The sequence below is a fragment of the Aplosporella prunicola genome (assembly GCF_010093885.1).
Source record: "Aplosporella prunicola CBS 121167 unplaced genomic scaffold K452scaffold_32, whole genome shotgun sequence".
NCBI classification, from domain to species: domain Eukaryota; kingdom Fungi; phylum Ascomycota; class Dothideomycetes; order Botryosphaeriales; family Aplosporellaceae; genus Aplosporella; species Aplosporella prunicola.
In genome coordinates this window covers 124,157-140,849 of record NW_022983560.1, presented here as the reverse complement: position 1 = coordinate 140,849, position 16,693 = coordinate 124,157, and the positions used below count along the sequence as shown (strand labels likewise).

General features: G+C 58.0%; 6 protein-coding genes across 6 annotated transcripts; 3 read left to right on the top strand and 3 right to left on the bottom strand.

The window, feature by feature from the left end:
- Nucleotides 1-81: 81 nt before the first annotated feature.
- Nucleotides 82-406, top strand: K452DRAFT_302150 (uncharacterized protein; the record flags this gene model as incomplete). The annotated part of the gene is made up of 3 exons (XM_033542550.1): nucleotides 82-100; nucleotides 161-309; nucleotides 359-406. 3 exons carry the CDS (start codon nucleotides 82-84, stop codon nucleotides 404-406), a joined length of 216 nt encoding a protein of 71 aa, XP_033392954.1.
- A 1,309-nt stretch (nucleotides 407-1,715) lies between these two features.
- K452DRAFT_362041 (uncharacterized protein) lies at nucleotides 1,716-3,105 on the top strand (the record flags this gene model as incomplete). The annotated part of the gene is made up of 5 exons (XM_033546471.1): nucleotides 1,716-1,828; nucleotides 1,895-2,021; nucleotides 2,108-2,425; nucleotides 2,625-3,017; nucleotides 3,073-3,105. Exons 1-5 carry the CDS (start codon nucleotides 1,749-1,751, stop codon nucleotides 3,103-3,105), a joined length of 951 nt encoding a protein of 316 aa, XP_033392953.1. The 5' UTR covers nucleotides 1,716-1,748.
- A 336-nt stretch (nucleotides 3,106-3,441) lies between these two features.
- Nucleotides 3,442-4,877, bottom strand: K452DRAFT_236134 (uncharacterized protein; the record flags this gene model as incomplete). Its single annotated transcript, XM_033537486.1, has 5 exons — nucleotides 3,442-3,551; nucleotides 3,692-4,078; nucleotides 4,140-4,212; nucleotides 4,400-4,580; nucleotides 4,759-4,877. The coding sequence occupies 5 exons, from the start codon at nucleotides 4,875-4,877 to the stop codon at nucleotides 3,442-3,444; spliced, it is 870 nt and encodes a 289-aa protein (XP_033392952.1).
- A 203-nt stretch (nucleotides 4,878-5,080) lies between these two features.
- On the top strand, nucleotides 5,081-7,868 carry K452DRAFT_278893 (uncharacterized protein). Its single transcript, XM_033539390.1, has 3 exons — nucleotides 5,081-5,724; nucleotides 5,778-6,887; nucleotides 6,953-7,868. Exons 1-3 carry the CDS (start codon nucleotides 5,173-5,175, stop codon nucleotides 7,475-7,477), a joined length of 2,187 nt encoding a protein of 728 aa, XP_033392951.1. The 5' UTR covers nucleotides 5,081-5,172; the 3' UTR covers nucleotides 7,478-7,868.
- Nucleotides 7,869-10,811: 2,943 nt separating this feature from the next.
- K452DRAFT_291771 (uncharacterized protein) lies at nucleotides 10,812-12,733 on the bottom strand. Its single transcript, XM_033541247.1, has 5 exons — nucleotides 12,462-12,733; nucleotides 12,362-12,394; nucleotides 12,214-12,306; nucleotides 11,462-11,966; nucleotides 10,812-11,395 (listed from the first exon to the last, which is right to left on the bottom strand). The coding sequence occupies exons 1-5, from the start codon at nucleotides 12,462-12,464 to the stop codon at nucleotides 10,878-10,880; spliced, it is 1,152 nt and encodes a 383-aa protein (XP_033392950.1). The 5' UTR covers nucleotides 12,465-12,733; the 3' UTR covers nucleotides 10,812-10,877.
- Nucleotides 12,734-14,541: 1,808 nt separating this feature from the next.
- On the bottom strand, nucleotides 14,542-16,252 carry K452DRAFT_362037 (uncharacterized protein; the record flags this gene model as incomplete). The annotated part of the gene is made up of 2 exons (XM_033546470.1): nucleotides 14,542-15,646; nucleotides 15,720-16,252. The coding sequence occupies 2 exons, from the start codon at nucleotides 16,250-16,252 to the stop codon at nucleotides 14,542-14,544; spliced, it is 1,638 nt and encodes a 545-aa protein (XP_033392949.1).
- Between the last annotated feature and the right edge of the window lie 441 nt (nucleotides 16,253-16,693).

Here is a 16,693-nt window from a genome sequence, read left to right as displayed (position 1 = left end):
TCTTCACGCGCCTCACGTAAACCCCCAAGTGCCGGCGTTTCAGCCCGTCGACTGCGCCGTAAGGATAACCAGACTTCCATCATGCCCCGTGCTATGAAAGGTGCGTGCTGCCTCGGGCCGCCTGAGACTGCTCGAGTTTGAATCGCTCACGTCCGTGCAGGCGTGCTTGTCCAGTGCGACGAGTCGATCAAGACCATTATCCTCAAAATCGATGCCGAGCGCAACGACTACATTATAGAGGACCTAGACGATGAGACCCTTGTCGTTAAGGCTGACAAGCTGAACGACCTGAAGTGGAGGCTGAAGGAGGTAAGTTGCCAGTTGATCTCTATACTGAACGCGCACTAAAATATCTCAGTTCTTGCGAGACGCCGTCAAAGAGCCCGAGGAGTCTGGTTCAGAGTAGCGAATCAGTACCTACTGCTTCGTGGCACCTACTAGCTGCCCCGTATGCGACGGCACGTCCATTCCGTCTATTCCTTTGCGTATCAGACCCTGTCAAAGGCCGTTCCATTGTAACTTCTGCTGGGAATGTAACCTGGACTAGTAGGCATGGACCATGTTCTTCTTCTCGGGAATGTTCACTTCCGAGCGCCATTCAATGCAATGCGCCTCCGGTTCGACCTCGTCCGGTGCATTGAAACCCTCAACGACACTGACTCTGGTCACGTTTGATCCCGCGCTTACGAGTTCCACCTTGAAGCACAGGACCGGTACCCAGAGAAATGGTAGCTTCCCCCGCAATCGCACGTTTCACCCTCATCTCCGTGTGCTGCTGTCCAACTTGGAGACATCTTGGGGATTGCAGTGCTGGTGATCTGCGATCTGCGGCAGCAGACGAAAGAGAAAAAGCTTGTGCTTCGTCAGCCAGTGTAGCTTAATGAGACTCCATAGGAGCGGGGTTTGATCCAGTGAGCAAAAGAAAAAGAGTTCGTAAGACTGTAGACGTTTCCAAATATCCTCATAGACGACCGGATAGAGCCCTACAGATAGTCTTTTGCCTGTCTACGAGCTTGCACTGTATGTGCAGCTGAATAGCGTACAAAATATGTGTCAATTCTTCCGCTTGGTTCGACTATGCTTCTATGAAGTAGTTCGCAGGTTTGGCTAGAGTTGGGAACCAAACGGAGCTGAGCCAACGGGCGCTTGTAGATGAACGTGTCGTGGACACGAGTGGGGTCGTGATAGCAAATACTTAGGTCAAATTAACCAATTGTGCGATGCTTAAAACTGCTGACTGACACAAGGCCTAGGACGTGTCCGCAGCTAGTATCTACACCGTTATCCAAGACGTTTAGACTCAAATATTCTCGTATCCGTACAATCGAACTCAAGCTAGATGGAATTTGACTCGCACAAAATCTCTTCGTAACACTCACGCTTCGACCATGTCTGAAGCTAGTCGTACGAACGCAGACTGGTCACGATGGTAGTTCCGTTGTGTGATGGGATCATGTAATTTGACCAGCGTTGCAGTTGCATTGCTCGTCGTTGAGTCGACCAAGCAATCGTGCAGCAAGGCGCCGTCGTGTTGCCGCCCCCCCCGCACACCAGGAACAGGCACACACAAGGGCGGGTCCCGTTGGGGCGACCCGGAAGCCAGCTCGCTTCTCTGATTGGTGGACTAGGCGAAGGGCGAGCCCGAGCGTCCCTACGGCACACAGCTCTTCGACGACTTCAGATCATTTCTCGCGGAGCGAAACCAACCAGCGAACTCGACAATCCTCTCCCACCAACAAAACACCAAGATGGCCGAGCAACTTGTGCTGCGGGGCACCCTTGAGGGCCACTCCGGATGGGTTACGTCGCTGGCCACCTCCCTCGAGAAGTGAGTTGCGCACGCTGGGGGAAAAAATTGGGCTTTTGGAGCAATTGGAGGCTAATCGACGGACAGCCCGAACATGCTTCTGTCCGGTTCTCGCGACAAGTCGCTCATCATCTGGAACCTCACCCGCGACGAGCAGGCTTACGGCTACCCCAAGCGCAGCCTCCACGGTCACTCCCACATCGTTTCCGACTGCGTACGTCCCTCCGCGCGCCCGGCGAGCAGTAGCAGGCCGAATTTCGAGCGTGGGACAGTGGGCGCTAACACGCGATTGATTTGCAGGTCATCTCCTCTGACGGTGCCTACGCTCTTTCCTCCTCCTGGGACAAGACCCTCCGTCTGTGGGAGCTCTCCACCGGTGTCACCACCAGGAGATTCGTCGGCCACACCAACGATGTCCTCTCCGTCTCCTTCTCCGCCGACAACCGCCAGATCGTCTCCGGCTCGCGCGACAGGACCATCAAGCTCTGGAACACCCTCGGTGACTGCAAGTACACCATCACCGACAAGGGCCACACCGAGTGGGTTTCCTGCGTGAGGTTCTCCCCGAACCCCCAGAACCCCGTCATTGTCTCTGCTGGCTGGGACAAGTTCGTCAAGGTGCGTACAAGAACATACCCCGCAATTTTTCCCGCTTCGCCTTTCACATGATGCTATGCATTTTAAAGTATTTGCTACTTCAGAGACCTTCGGGCTATGAGACAAACATTCACCAAAGCACTGATCCACACCGCAATTTTCACACTGCACTTCAAACGCCGCAAAAAAAGGCATCGCAGGCGCTAACTCTGCGCAACAGGTTTGGGAGCTCGCTTCCTGCCGCATCCAGACCGACCACATCGGTCACACCGGCTACATCAACACCGTCACCATCTCCCCCGACGGTTCCCTGTGCGCCTCCGGTGGCAAGGACGGCACCACCATGCTCTGGGACCTGAACGAGTCCAAGCACCTCTACTCTCTCACCGCCGGTGACGAGATCCACGCCCTCGTCTTCTCCCCCAACCGCTACTGGCTGTGCGCTGCCACCGCCAGCTCCATCATCATCTTCGACCTCGAGAAGAAGAGCAAGGTTGACGAGCTCAAGCCCGAGTACGTCGAGGTTGGCAAGAAGAGCCGCGAGCCCGAGTGTATCTCTCTGGCTTGGTCGGCGGATGGCCAGACCCTGTTCGCCGGTTACACCGACAACAAGGTGAGTGTTTCCGCAGCAATCCCCGTGCCCTTGACGTGTGCTGATGGCGTTGTAGATCCGTGCCTGGGGTGTCATGAGCAGGGCTTAAGCGGGGTGTTTTTTGTTGGTGGGTGTGTGTGCAAATGCTCTATGGGGCATGATGGATACGAAAGAGCAGCCGTGAGGTATCAGCATTTACCTCGCGACTCACATGGGCATTGTACTTTCACGGCGCTCAGAGAAAATCCAAAACTTTTCAATGCATGGGATTTTAATCATGGTGTCACCTAAAGAAGCTTTGAATTGGCGTGATATGGCGCCGTTTGGCAACGGCGGTTGACTAACTTTGGCACAGGGAACTTGACTACTTGTCATCGTATGTATGTACAGCCGGCGCTTGCACATGCCGTGACATTGCCGTGCTGGTATCGGTACGGGGTAACCATTACAGCTTCTCGAACGTGGGCTTCCGCTTCTGGATGCCGGAGAGCAGCGCGTCCTTGATGTCCTGCGTCTGGATCATGGCGCTGTTCCAGACAGCCGTGTAGCGCAGACCTAAAAATGGCACGGTTCGTTAGCAGCAGCCCATACACACACAGTCCCCTCTCCCACCACCACGACCAAAAAAAAAAAAAACAAAAAAAAAAGGCAAACACAAAACCATAAAACCAAACAAAGCACAAAACAAAACTCACCCTCCTCGACCGTCCTCCCCCAGCCATAATCCAATATCTCCTTCGTGCCCCTAACCGCCACGGGGCTCTTCTGCGCCACAACCCCCAGCACCTCCAGCGCCCTCCTCACCCCCTCTTCTTTCCCGCCTTGCACAACCTCGCTCACGAGTCCCACGCGCAGCGCCTCTTCGGCGCCGAAGACGCGCCCCGTCAGCGCGACGTCCTTGACCCACGCCATGCTGCCCACGGCTTTGGGCAGCCGCGTCAGCGTGCCGATGTCTGCGGCTAGGCCTATGTCGACTTCTTTGATGGCGAAGCGGGTCGAAGTGGTGGTTATGCGCAGGTCCGTGGATAATGCGATGTCGAGCGCGAGGCCGTAGGCGAGGCTGTGGAGGAGGGTGAGGGTTGCTAAGGGGGGGTGGGGGGGGTTAGTGTGGGTTTTTGGGTGGGGGGTTTTTGGGGGGCGTACGCTTCTCGCATTTTTCGATCGCGGTGATGCACGCTTGGAAGTCGGTTATGTGGCGGAGGTTGTAGAGGGCGCGCTGGTGTGTGGCAGTCAGTCAGTCAAGCTGTACCTTACTCTCCCTCTTCGCTCCCGCGTCTTCTCTCTCTCTCTCTCTCTCTTAACTCGGCCCGCGCAACCTACGTCCTTTCCTAATACGAACAAACAAACAAAAAGATAGGTAACAAGCTACTGCTACTGCTACTGCTACTGCTACGACGACTCACCCTAGCAACGTCCTGACTGGCGCCCTCTTTCTCGGCGTCGGCGAGCGGCCCGCTCTGCGCGGCGGCGTGCACGTCTAGCCCGGCTGTGAAGGCGCGGTCGCCGGCGCCGGTGAGCAGGATGGCGCGCACGGAGGGGTCGTGCGAGAGCTGCGTGAAGATTTTGGCGAGGTTTTGCCACATGCTTGGGGTGGTGGGGTTAGTTTGGTTGGTTGATTGTTTGTTTGGGGTGGTGGGGTGGTAGGTATATATGGATGCGGGATAGGTGATGTGGATGTTGGAGTGGTAGAAGTTGGGGAATTAAAGAAATAGAGAGATGGAGTTGGGATTGTTTTGGGGGATATATTACTGAAAGAGCTCACATCTCGATAAAGGCATTGAGTTTCTCTGGCCGGTTGATCTCGACGTGCGCGATGTAGGGCTGGGGAAAGGTGACGTTGAAGTACTCGTACGAGTAGTTGTTGGATGAAGAGGGAGACATGGCGATGGCAATACAGATCAAACACTCTAGATGAAGACTGGTTCAAGGAAATACAGAAACGGCAATGCGGTTACATGTATGTCAGTTGTCAGCGCCGGCACGCGGAGTTTATGTACTTCACATGCCTCGGCACAAGGGCAGGGGCCAAGGCGGTCTGTCAACTGAGGGAAAGAGAGCTCCAGCCTCCAGCCAAACATCATCGCCAGAGCTCCAATTGGAACAGCGGCCATGATACGCGCGCACCGCAGCCACCAACCCTAAACTCCACAACGCGCGCGCACCGAGACCAGAAAATATGTCGACGCCGACGAACCTACAAAAACACCCTGCCGCCGCCGCCCATGCCACCGCCCATCACGGCACGACGACGACGCCCAACGCGCTCGGCGCCTTCCCCTCGCCCGCCCCGCGCAGCGTGCCCTCGCCCGCCGCCACGCGCAAGGAGGCCGGCAAGTCGCCCTTCAACGCGTCGCACAGCCACACCAAGGGCCTGGTGGGCAGCTCGCCGGCCGCGGCCGCCATCAGCTTCGACTCGCCTGGCGCCATGGGGCTGGGGCTCGGCGCGCTGGGCGCGCTGGATGGCGGCGTCGGCATGGGCATCAGTATGAGCGGGATGAGCGGGCTGGGGCTGGGCATGGGCCTGGGGAGCTCCATGGGCGGCCGCCCCGACGACACCGAGCAGCGCAAGCGCTTGGAGGGCATTGTTGCGACGCTGAAGGCGCGCCCCGGCAGAGTCAGCAAGGAGGGCCTCGAGCGCTTGGCTAAACAGCTGGGCCTCTCGAGCGAGGTGCTCTCGGATGCTAGCGGCGAGCAGGTGCTCCTGGCCCATACGAGTATCATGCTGGATGTGAGTTTGCGCGGCGGCTTGGTGCGCGTCTAACGCTGGTTCTGACGTTGCAGGTCACTTTTCGCAGAAATGCTGTCGAGAACGTCAGTGTCTCGTTTGGCGCTCTTTCTGAAGCTATCCAGAAGCACGAGGATTCGGCGGCGAGGATCTTCAAGGATGACTTGAGCCCGGCGCCCGGCGCGGCGAGCATAAATTTGTCGTTGGAGAAGTTTTCGAAAAATCTCGAGCGGCTGGCCCGGTTGGACAATCTCAGCATTTTCAAGGATGGCAAGCCCGAGGTCAGCTGCTTCGAGGCGATCAATGGCGTCTACACGAGTCTTCTCAAGCTGTTCGAGCATGAGAAGAAGACTGCGAAAGCTTTGTTTGATGCGTCTGGGTCGAATGCTGACGAGAAGGCAGCACGCGAGGTCTTGTGCAAGAAGAGCGGAAGGCCCAGGATGAACGTCAACAAGACCGTCGGCCTGTCCTGGGAGTATTGGATGGAGCGGAGAAGCGTCTTCAGCAAGCATAGAAAAGCTCCCGATGCGGACAACGACACGGCAATGGATATCGACGACTCTGACGACGCATCGTCTGACGAGTCTGCGGACAGAATCTACTCTCTCACAATCGAGTGTGAATCGTCTCCAGCACATCTGTACCCGTCCATCCGCGTCAGCGATTCGTGGGTATCCGATACAGTCGAGAAGGCGTCGGACCCCAACGATCTCTTTGATGCGTCGATCATCGACTGGCTGGATCCGCCTCCATCATACTCTGGCGCAACAGACAGCGCACAAAACGACCCCATGGCCCTGGACGGCATGGGCAAGCTGCCCAACGTGCGCTTCGTCGCCAAGCTGAACCCGCCACTGGTCTTGCCGGCCAACACGGCGCAGCAGATCCTGGCCTCAGTCAATGCGCAGGTCAACGAGAACACGGTGCGCTGGGTCACGCTGGACGCGGGGATACTGAAGCCGGAGGAAGAAGCCGCGGCCGCGGCGCTTGGGCCGCAGGAGCCAAAGCAATACAGCAGTGTCAAGAACGTGCTGGTAGTGGATGAGGACGGCAGGGAGCATGATCGTCGGCATCAAAACACCCTGTTTGTCAACAAGCCCGAGTTCTGCCGCGTGGTCGACGAGATCCCATTCGATCACCCGCGCCAGATCACCCAGATCCTGCCGGTAAGCCTCGCAGCGCTAGTCTCTGCGACTCGTACACACGTACGTAGGTACTAACAAACACCTAGATCCTTCGCCAATACGCGCACCTGACCAGCCTCCTCCAAGCATCCTTCTGCAACGACGCCTCGCCCGCAGCCGCAGAAGCCGAAGCCGACGCCGCTAACCCCTCCCTCCCCATCAGCATCGGCGTCGCCGTCACCGGCCCCTCGCCCACCCTCACGGTCGTGTACCCCCGCTCCAACAGCGCCCCTCAACAAGACCAAGATCAAAATCAAGACCAAACGCCCCACCACCACGCCCCGATCGAGACGCTGGACGCGCTGCTCGCGCCCGCCGCGCCGGCAGGGCTCGTCACGCTCGCCGCGTCGATACTGCCGAATGCGGATGTCGCGATCTCAGAGCAGAACTTGTTGGCGCCGCCGCTGGAGAGGGGTCAGGGGCAGGGGGAGGGGGAGGGGGCGGGAGAGCGCGTGCAGGAGGACCAGCGGAGGCGCATTAGGGCGTTGGAGCGCTTGGGGAGGGCGCTGGAGCTGAGTGCTGATGTCGGGGTTTGGGTGGAGTGGGCTGCGGGGAGGGGTGGGAGGCTTTAGGGGGATGGGGAGGTAGGTATGGGTTGACGCAATGAGACGAGACGAGCTTCTGCGCGAACGACGGGTTGTGTTTTCGTTGGGCTATGTGTGGTAGACTGAAGTTAAAGCTCGGGCATATGCGGAGAAGAAGCTAGGTACCTATCAACCTAGGTAGATCATCATCAGCAACCTAACCACCCTTTCTCTTTCTCTCTCTTCCTCTCCTTCCTCTCTCTTCCTCTTCCTCTTTCTTTCCTCTCCTCTAGTTCCCCCTCCCCCACCTTCTCATTAGTTTCTTACTAAAACCACACGTTTTGCCTGTGTAGTTACTCTCTTCATCCTACCTTGTCCACCCCGTCCTTAATACGAACCCATGACCCACCTCCGCATCGCATCACATGGAAGTCGGGAGTCGGAACTCGGAAGGAGCGGCCCGCGCGGCCCGCGATGTGCGTGTGTGTGTGGGTGTGATGTGTGCTTGGCGCTTATATGGCGGGGAGGGATGGTGTGTGTGTGTGGGTGCTTACTGCTTGAAGTAGCAGGGAATGAATGGTGTAGGTAGGTGCGCGGTTTTGGGGGGTCTTAATGCTGTACGGATTCGTATACCTACGTAGTAGCTTTAGGTTTTAGGAAAGGAGGGGGGGGAGGTGATGCTTTACTGTATACCAGCTTTTCCACTAGATCTATATGTATGTAGGTGTAGGTATTGTCCTTTTCGTCCCTCACCACTCTTCCCTCACTCGCTCTCTCCGCAGCACTCTTCCCTCACAGCGCAACGCATACCATACCCTACCTACGCACGCAGCAGGCACCAGGCACAACCTACAGATTACACCCAGTGCACGACCCGACCCGACCCGACGCAGAGCAGCACCCCGCTCTAGGCGCTTGGCTCCTGCCTCAGGCCAGGTCTTGGCTCTTGGCTCTTGGCCTGCCCGCTCGCCCACTCCCGATCCCTGCCCTGGCTCTGGGCATCAGGTACCTCTGGGTTTCAGGCACCAAGCAAGCACGCCCATCCCATCACGTCGCATCGCATCCCACTCACGAGTCACTCACTCGGGCGTCTGCTTCTGGCGTCTGGGTGTCTGGGCCTGGCCTCGCATGCGCACAGAGCAGGAATTGCCCTTTGATGTTGGGTGTGAGCGCTTTTCCCCCATCCCCATCCCCATCCCCCGCGCCCGACGGCCGACGCTCCTTGTGCCTTGCGTTACGGTTGCGTTGCGTTGCAGTTGCGTTGCGTTGCGTTGCGTTCCGCTCCTGGTGGCTTGGCGGGCAGATGTGCGGACGGGCAGATGCGCGGGTGCGCGGCGCTGGTCGTGGCTTGGACTTGACTCATGCCTGCCACTCCCGTACTGCAGCTCGGTTTGCGTCGGGGCGATCGTGTGCGCGGCCCGTGGTTTGGTTGCTGGTATAGGTAGGTAGGTGCGGGTATAGATGTGGATATGGATGGTGAGGGTATAGCCGGAGTGGTTTTGCTTTGGGTCAAGGGAGGGGGAACGTGTGATGTTATGGTGGCTGGGATGGATGGATGGATGGATGGGGACGTGGTTGGGGATAGCGGGGTGTGGTTGTGTGGTCGTGTGGCGGGAAGAGGGGAGGGGAGAAGGTAGGGCGGTCTGTTAGGTAGGTTGTCATGGGGGTTTTGCTGCGGTGAGATTGGGTTGGTTGGGATTTCGTTGGTTGCTAGGAAATAGAGCTATATAAATATTTATACTCGTATATACTACTACTAAATCCTCCGTCTATGCCTCAGGCATCTAGATATAAAACCAACGTAGAAGTAAAAGCATACCACTTTGCTATTTATATAAATAAACTCGCTTTACGTTAGATGTTTTTTAAGACTTTATAATTTACTAGACTTAGTAAGTAGGTAGAATAACCTAAAGTAAGAATCCTTTTTAGATACTATATTCGCTTTTATAAACCTATAGAGTACTATTAGGTGAAGACGACAATAACCCGCAGTATAGAGATACTCTATATCTAACTACTAGAAAAGTAAGGTTAGTATTAAACTATTTCGAAGTGAGAGCTACGTTTCCGTCCTACAACACATATAACAGAGCATTAGCCACCGACGCTTCTCCACCTACTGTACGAGTAACCAACCAACTACCCACACACAGCGGCACGGCCCGTCCCGCCTCCATCTAACTCCACCTATACGAGTACACCGTGCCAACCAATTTCTGGCAAGTACCCTCAACTCAACCCTCCCTCTACACCCACCTAACAAGGAAAGCAAGCACGTGTGCCCTACCCTACCCTACCCTACACCCTCCCAACCACACCACCCAAACACCCCAACTTACGCCCTAGCTTACGCCCTAGCTTACGCACCACCTCCTCCGTGTACGAATAGAGCAGCTACTAGATACTACATACGGAGGACACCAGCACTGGTCAGAGCAACAAACGGCACCTGAAGCTGAAGCCCTAAGGCGTGCCAACGGTTTGTCTGTCTGTCTGTCTGTCTGGCTGGCTGGCTGGCTGTGTCTGGATTGCATGTATGCATGTAAGACGACCACGACGGCACTGACACTGACACTTGTCACCGCCGCTTAGCTTAGCTCACATCGCATCGCATCGCACAGCGTGTTGTGTGTTGTGTGCTTTGTAGTCGTCACAGACAAAGCAAGCACACCTAAGCCATAAGCACAAAGACACTCCAGTCGTCAGACCCAGCAGCACCGCCACCACGACAACCACACACTCACTCACATTCACACGCACTCACAATCACAAAGCACGCAACCATACTCGAGAGCAAAACGCGCGCGTGCTTCCGCGACGCGACGACATGAATAACTAGCTAACTAGCTAACCAGCTAACTAGCCAGCTAAGCAAAGCAAAGCAAGCAACAAGCTACCGTACTCTGCTCTTGCCCAAGCATAAAACAACAACAGCGTTATAAGAGAAACAAAAACCCAAATAGGTAGCTCGCGAAAAAGCAGGGGTGGGGAATCGTCTTTCCAATGCATCCGCACTGGCGTACATTAGAGAAGTGTGTGGTGATGGTGTAGGGGGGAGAGCGAAGTAGAGACAACGTGTAAAGGTGAGTGAGACATGCAGCGGGGAGAGCGCGCCAGAACGGCAGCAGCAGCTAGCAGCGCCGACTACGAGCCAGACAGCTAGCCAGCCATCTGTTCGCTCTCTCCTTTCTAGATAGGTAGGTAGGTGGTGGGCGGGCCTGCAACCTCGCGGCGACTGGGCCCGCCTCTCTCATTAGTGATGCGGAATGCGGAAACGATAAACAGGAACCCCGGAAAACACCGTTCTATACCCAAGCCCAGGTTGAAGGACGAAGAGAGGATGATGATGATGATGATGCATGATGCAACAACAACAAGCAAAAAAGCCCGCTACGCCGACGTGTAGGTGCAGCTAGCTGGCGGGAAGGATGCAGAAGAAAGCTTTTTACGGCTTGGTGATGGGCACGACCGTGTCCTGGATGATGGTATCCGCCTCGCGGACCTTCTTGGTCATGTCGGCGCCCTCGACCTTGCCGCAGAGCGTCTCGACGATGATGCCGGTGATTTGGTAGGGGTCGGCGTTGGAGGCGGGGCGGCGGTCCTCGAAGTAGCCCTTGCCCTCCTCGGCGACGGCGCGGTTGACGCGCACCGAGGCGCCGCGGTTGGCCACGCCCCACGTGAACTTGTCGTACGAGGCCGTCTCGTGGCGGCCCGTCATCCGCAGCTGGTTGTCCTCGCCGTACACCTCCATGTGCTCTTTCTGGCGCGCCGCCAGCTTCTCCATCGCCGCCTCAATGTGCTTGATGCCGCCCTCCTCGCGCATCTCCTTTGTCGACACGTTGGTGTGCAGGCCAGCGCCGTTCCAGTCGCCGGGGATCGGCTTGGGGCTGAACGTCACCTTGACGCCGAACTCTTCCGCGACGCGGTGGAGCAGGAAGCGGGACATCCAGAGCTGGTCACCAACTGTTACGTGCCTCGGTTAATACAGCTAGATCATACTACGAGACGGGAAAGGGTGGTGTGACTCACGGTTGATGCCGACACAGGGGCCGACTTGGTACTCCCACTGGGCGGGCATGACCTCGGCGTTGGTACCCGAGATCTGGATGCCGGCGTACAGGCAGGCCTTGTAGTGCGCCTCGACGATATCACGGCAGTAGACCTTGCCGGTACCGACACCGCAGTAGTAGGGGCCCTGGGGGGCGGGGAAGCCGTTCTTGGGCCAGCCGTAGGGCCAGCCGTTGACGTCGAGCAGCGTGTACTCCTGCTCCAGGCCGAACCAGAACTCGTGCTTCTCGTAGGCCTCCATGACGACGGCGGCGTCGTGGCGGAAGTTGTACGCGTTGGGAGTGCCATCCGACATCCAAGTCTCGCACATGACGAGGATGTTGTCGCCCAGACGGAACGGGTCGTCGTACATGGCCACCGGCCGGAGGTACACGTCCGAGTTGTCGCCAGGGGCTTGGCCCGTCGACGAACCGTCGAAGTTCCATTCGGGCAGCTCGCTGATGCTCTCGGGCTTCTTGGGGAGAGTCTGCAGGGGGGAGGGGAGCCGGGTTAGCCAAGAGCTCGTGTGACTCGTTGCGGAATGCGGGCGGTGGCAGCTAGGGCGGCGGCGGCGACACCGGGCACCGGGCGTGGGGGGCACGCGCGGGCGAGCGGCATCATCGCGCATAATCGCGCGCGGCCGAAGATAAGCGGGCTAAAAAGCACGCAGTTGCGATGCGCGCGCGCACACCCATTGCGCCGCCGATTGTGGGGCATGAGAGAGCTTGACTCACCTTGCTCTTGGAGCGGACACCGTTGGAGCCGTCAACCCAGACGTACTCGGCCATGATGGAGCCGCGCTGGGGCAACCTCATGTACTTCTCAAGCTGCGATGCGGGTCAGTAAAAGGGCGCCGCAGCCAGGGACCACCAAAGTACTCACAGTAGCAGTGTTGGAGATAACTGTTGAGTCGGCCTGGAGTTGCATTGTCAGTGAATTGCGGCGCGGGGAGGAAGGGACAAAGGAGCAGGCGGCATCATACCATGGTGAAGGATGTGTATGAACTGGCAGAATAAAGACAAGTATAGAGATAGAGAGAGAGGGAAGGATGGAGAGAGGAGTCGGGAGTCGGCGCAGGAAGAAAGAAAGCCGATTGGAGTCGGGACAGAGGAGAATGGGAATGTTGAAAAGAAGCAGCGGCGCGGGGGGGCAGATAGATATTTAGGGAGGGCTGAGAGAGACAGGGCGCCAGGGTTTTGAGCCACTTCCAGCGCCGTGGGATTCATACTACGGTACCACGACGCCGGCCGCCTCGACCGAGCGCTGACGGCCAATGACGGCTTTTGCATTTGTTCATCTTTCTCGTGCACGCTACCACCGGCTATCTCTGCTGCCCTACACTGCCCGTCTGTGACCGGTGACGAGCCGGGGCCCTGGTCTGCTGCGCCGAGTATAAACTTGATAGCTTGGGTACAAAGCACACGATAAACACAGCAGCGGCGGCTTGGGCGGCAGGGGAACGGGTACGAGCTACAGGCCTACAGACCTAGAGAGAGAGGAGGAAGGCTGATACGAAGATAGCACGACTATGCAACGCCGATAGCAAGAGCAGTGTGTACCCCGCAGGCCGTGGGACGGGCTCAGCTCAACACAGTAGATAGGCGCAGGGGGCCAACGGAGGGCACGGCGCAGGCGGCCGCGCCTTTTTCCGGGCCTCGCGACATCGGGTGAAGACAGTACCCCAACGCGGCCCTTATCGCCCAATCGACAGACGCGCCATGACACACAGCCCGGCTAGAGCCGGCCTCGGCCCATGATCGGCGCCACTTGCCTTGCCGACGCAGCCCACGCCTGGATGCCTGTTCCGGAACACGAACCTGCCTGTCCTATTCTTGGGCCCATCCGCGGCCGCCCCCAGGCCGGAGCGCCCACTGCACTGCACCGCCATCGCCACCCCGACCATCTCCTTTGTCAACCACGAACAAAGGGGGGCCGTCGCTCCGAGCATGGCGTGCCAGCGTTTTTGCCAGCAGGTAGTTGTGTGTCCAAGGGCCGAGATGCCTCCTCCTTTTTTCCGACTGTGGACCGCCGCCCGATCGCCCTGCAAGTTCCACTTGGCCTCGTCAGATTTTCACGCCGTTGTGCAGGGGGGTGTTGAGGGATGCGCGAAAAATGGCGGGTTGGCGAAAAGACGGGGTGCGAGGCAATTCCCACCCCGCTGCTCGACCTGGAACGCTTTTTTCTTTTTCACTTTTTTTACGTACCACGTACGGACAAGCCCGGGGACTCCGCACCTCTCCCGTAAACTCCCGCTCTCCCGCCCTCACCCGCCCCCGCCCCCCCCCCCCTCATTTCCCTCCCTCCCCAGACCTGAACACATGCACTCCGGATCTTCGTCCGCTGCGACTTTGGGAAAGGTACCAGGCACGGCACGCCTCCACGCCTGCGCCAAGCGCATCCGGTAAGCTCGTGCCCGCAAGGCAAAGTGTGGAGAAAGATTGCGCGATGTCCAGCTCCCGCGCCGTCCGGGGCTGATCGTCTGTCTTCTAGAAGCATGTCCAGCTTCTTCTAGACATCAACCACGCGACACTTTTCTGATGGACCCTTGACGGACCCTGCGAGCGAGCGACGGTTCACAGTGCTATTTTGATTTTTTCTCTTCTTCGTCGTCATCCATCCAGTAATTTTTTATTTCTCCCTTCATCTTACAGTACAGTACATCGCGCATCATCATCATCGTCAGCATCCTTTCACAACACCGGGCAATCACTCCTCACCACCATCACAATCCCATCCATCCCCGTCATTGTCACCAAAAAACAACGCCTTGGCACCCACCATGCACAAAAACAACGCACAAGCAAAATCCCAAAAACGCCCGTTGAGCCCTACAGCAGCGCAAGCCAGCCCAACGACTCCGTCACTAGGTGGACAGGGCAGGGCAGCGACCCAGGCGTCCAGCGCCGTGGCCCCCTCACCGCTCCGTCGGCATCCGGCAGCAGTGTTCGTTAGCATCGTCGCCTTTCTCTTTGTCCTTCTTCTCCTCTCTCTTTTCTCGTCGTGGCCCACTTCCCGCGTCCCACTCACTCACTCTCTCCTCACACCCCACCCTCACTGCCTCACTACGCCAACACCCCTCCCCGCCACTCATACGCCACAAACTTGCTGCTGCTTGCGGCCGTAGCGGTAGCCGTGGCTGTGGCCGTGACAGTGGCTGTGACAGTGGCCGTAACTGTAGCTGCCCCCTGCTCTGCCGTTGCTGCCCTGCTGCGCCGCGCTGCCAGAATGCTCTGCCACGCGCCGTCGCTCAGGCCCGCGAAGGGCCGCCATGGTGTTGGTGCTTGTGCTTGTGCTCGTGCTGTTGTGGCTGTGGAGGCGGTGGTGTAGGCGGTAGTCGTGTTGGTGGAAGCGTTGGTGTGGGCGCTGGCGTGGGTGTGGGCGTGGGCGCTGGCATTGCTATTCCTGCCACTGGCACTGGCACTGGCCCTCCCTTCGCTCTCACCATCCCCATCCCCATAACCATAACCATCACCATCACCATAACCATCACCATCACCATAACCATCACCATCGCAGCTCCTGCTCCAATCCCCCACGAAGCCCACGCCATCGAAACTCGTGCCCACACGCACACTCCTGCCACCCAACCCCAACCCCACTCCGCGCACACCGCCAGCATTCCCATTCCCATTCCCACCACCACCCCGTCGACAAACAGCACACACGCCCGCCTCGTTCGCGACGCCCAGATCGGCCCGCGAGGAGCAGTGTAGCGTTGCGCCCGAGGGGGTGCGCCGCGCGCGCACGCATGGCTCGCCCACGAAGCGTGGGCGCGCCGCCCAGTGCCCGCACTGGGGGTGGAATATGCTCTCCGTTTGGCACATTGTGTTGGGGGGTGGAGGTCGGCTCTTTTCTGAGCAGATTGTTTGCGCTCCTCGAGAGGTGGCGGTGTGGTTTTTGGGTTTTGTGTAGGTGGGTAGGTGTGTGAGTAGGTAAGGTCTAGTTGCAGACAGGTTCGCAACTCTTTTCTCGTGGGTGCGAGTGCTTGGGAAGCTGGCAGGCGGGCAGGCGGGTAGGCGAGGCGTTTCGGCAGTCTTCTGCTTGTTCTTCCTTTCTCTTCTCGTCTCCTCTCGACCGGTTTCTTCTTCTTCGCGTTCCTTTTCTTCAAACACAACTGCACAACACCACGGCACCTCCTCGTGGGCGATGAGTGCTGTTGGCTGTAGGCTGTAGAGTTGGCAGTCGATCTCAGAGCGTATACGCGACGAGTCCGATCCAGTCGAACCACAGACAGACACACTGACAAGGTAGGTAGACAAGGTAGACAGCAGTAGAGTCCAATACAGGTACGCAAGTACGCAAGTAAGTACGCAACCAAGTAAGTAGGAAGTACGACTCGTTGTCGAGAAAAACAACTACCCGTCGTTTATACACCCCCGTCCCCCAGCACAGCGTCTGTACAATGCCATTGTTTGCTTGCTCTACTTTACTGCTTTGCTTTGCTGTACTTTGCTGCGCTGTATTTTGTTTGGCTGTACTCTGCTTTGCTTGGCTGCGCTTTGCTTCGCTGCACGGCACTGCACGGCACTGCTGCTGCGGGCGCGGGTGCGGGCAGGGTAGGGAAGGGATAGTATGGATGGGGATAAGGCTGTGGGTGTGGGTAGGGGTAAGGGAGCCGCGGCCATGGCGCTGGGAGGAGGCTTTGTGCGGATGGGGTTTTGCTGTTTCTATTCCTTGGGGTGAGGGCAGGGGTGCGGCCGTGTGTACTGCATTGCGTGTGCATTGTGCGGCGTTAGGTTGGGCGCTGGGCTTGGGCTTTGCTTTACCATCCATGCTTTGCTTTGGCCTGGCCTGGCCTGCCCACGCAAACTAGGTCTGGTGGGCTTTGAGGGAGAGGGAGGGACGCCGTCATGGGACGTGCATGCTGCTGCGGGCGCGACGGCAGCGTCGTGAACAATGCTGTGTCGTGCGCGTGGAAACGGCTATGTCTTGTGCCTTGTGCCTTGTGCCTTGTGCCTGTGCCTGTGCCTGTGCTTGCGGCTGCGGCTGCGGTTGCGGTTGTGGCGTGCCGGGGAAGAGGTACCACTGCACTGTACTGCACGGCACTGCACTGCACGGCGGCACGCACGCATGCGCAGAGCCGTATGTAGTCGCGCGCGTGGGCTGGGGCGCGTGGTTGTGTGGGTGTTTGGATGCTGCTGCTGCGACCAGAAAGACAGCGATGGTTCGAGAAAGCGCATTGTGCATTGTGCGTTGCGCGTGGTGTTGAAGCGG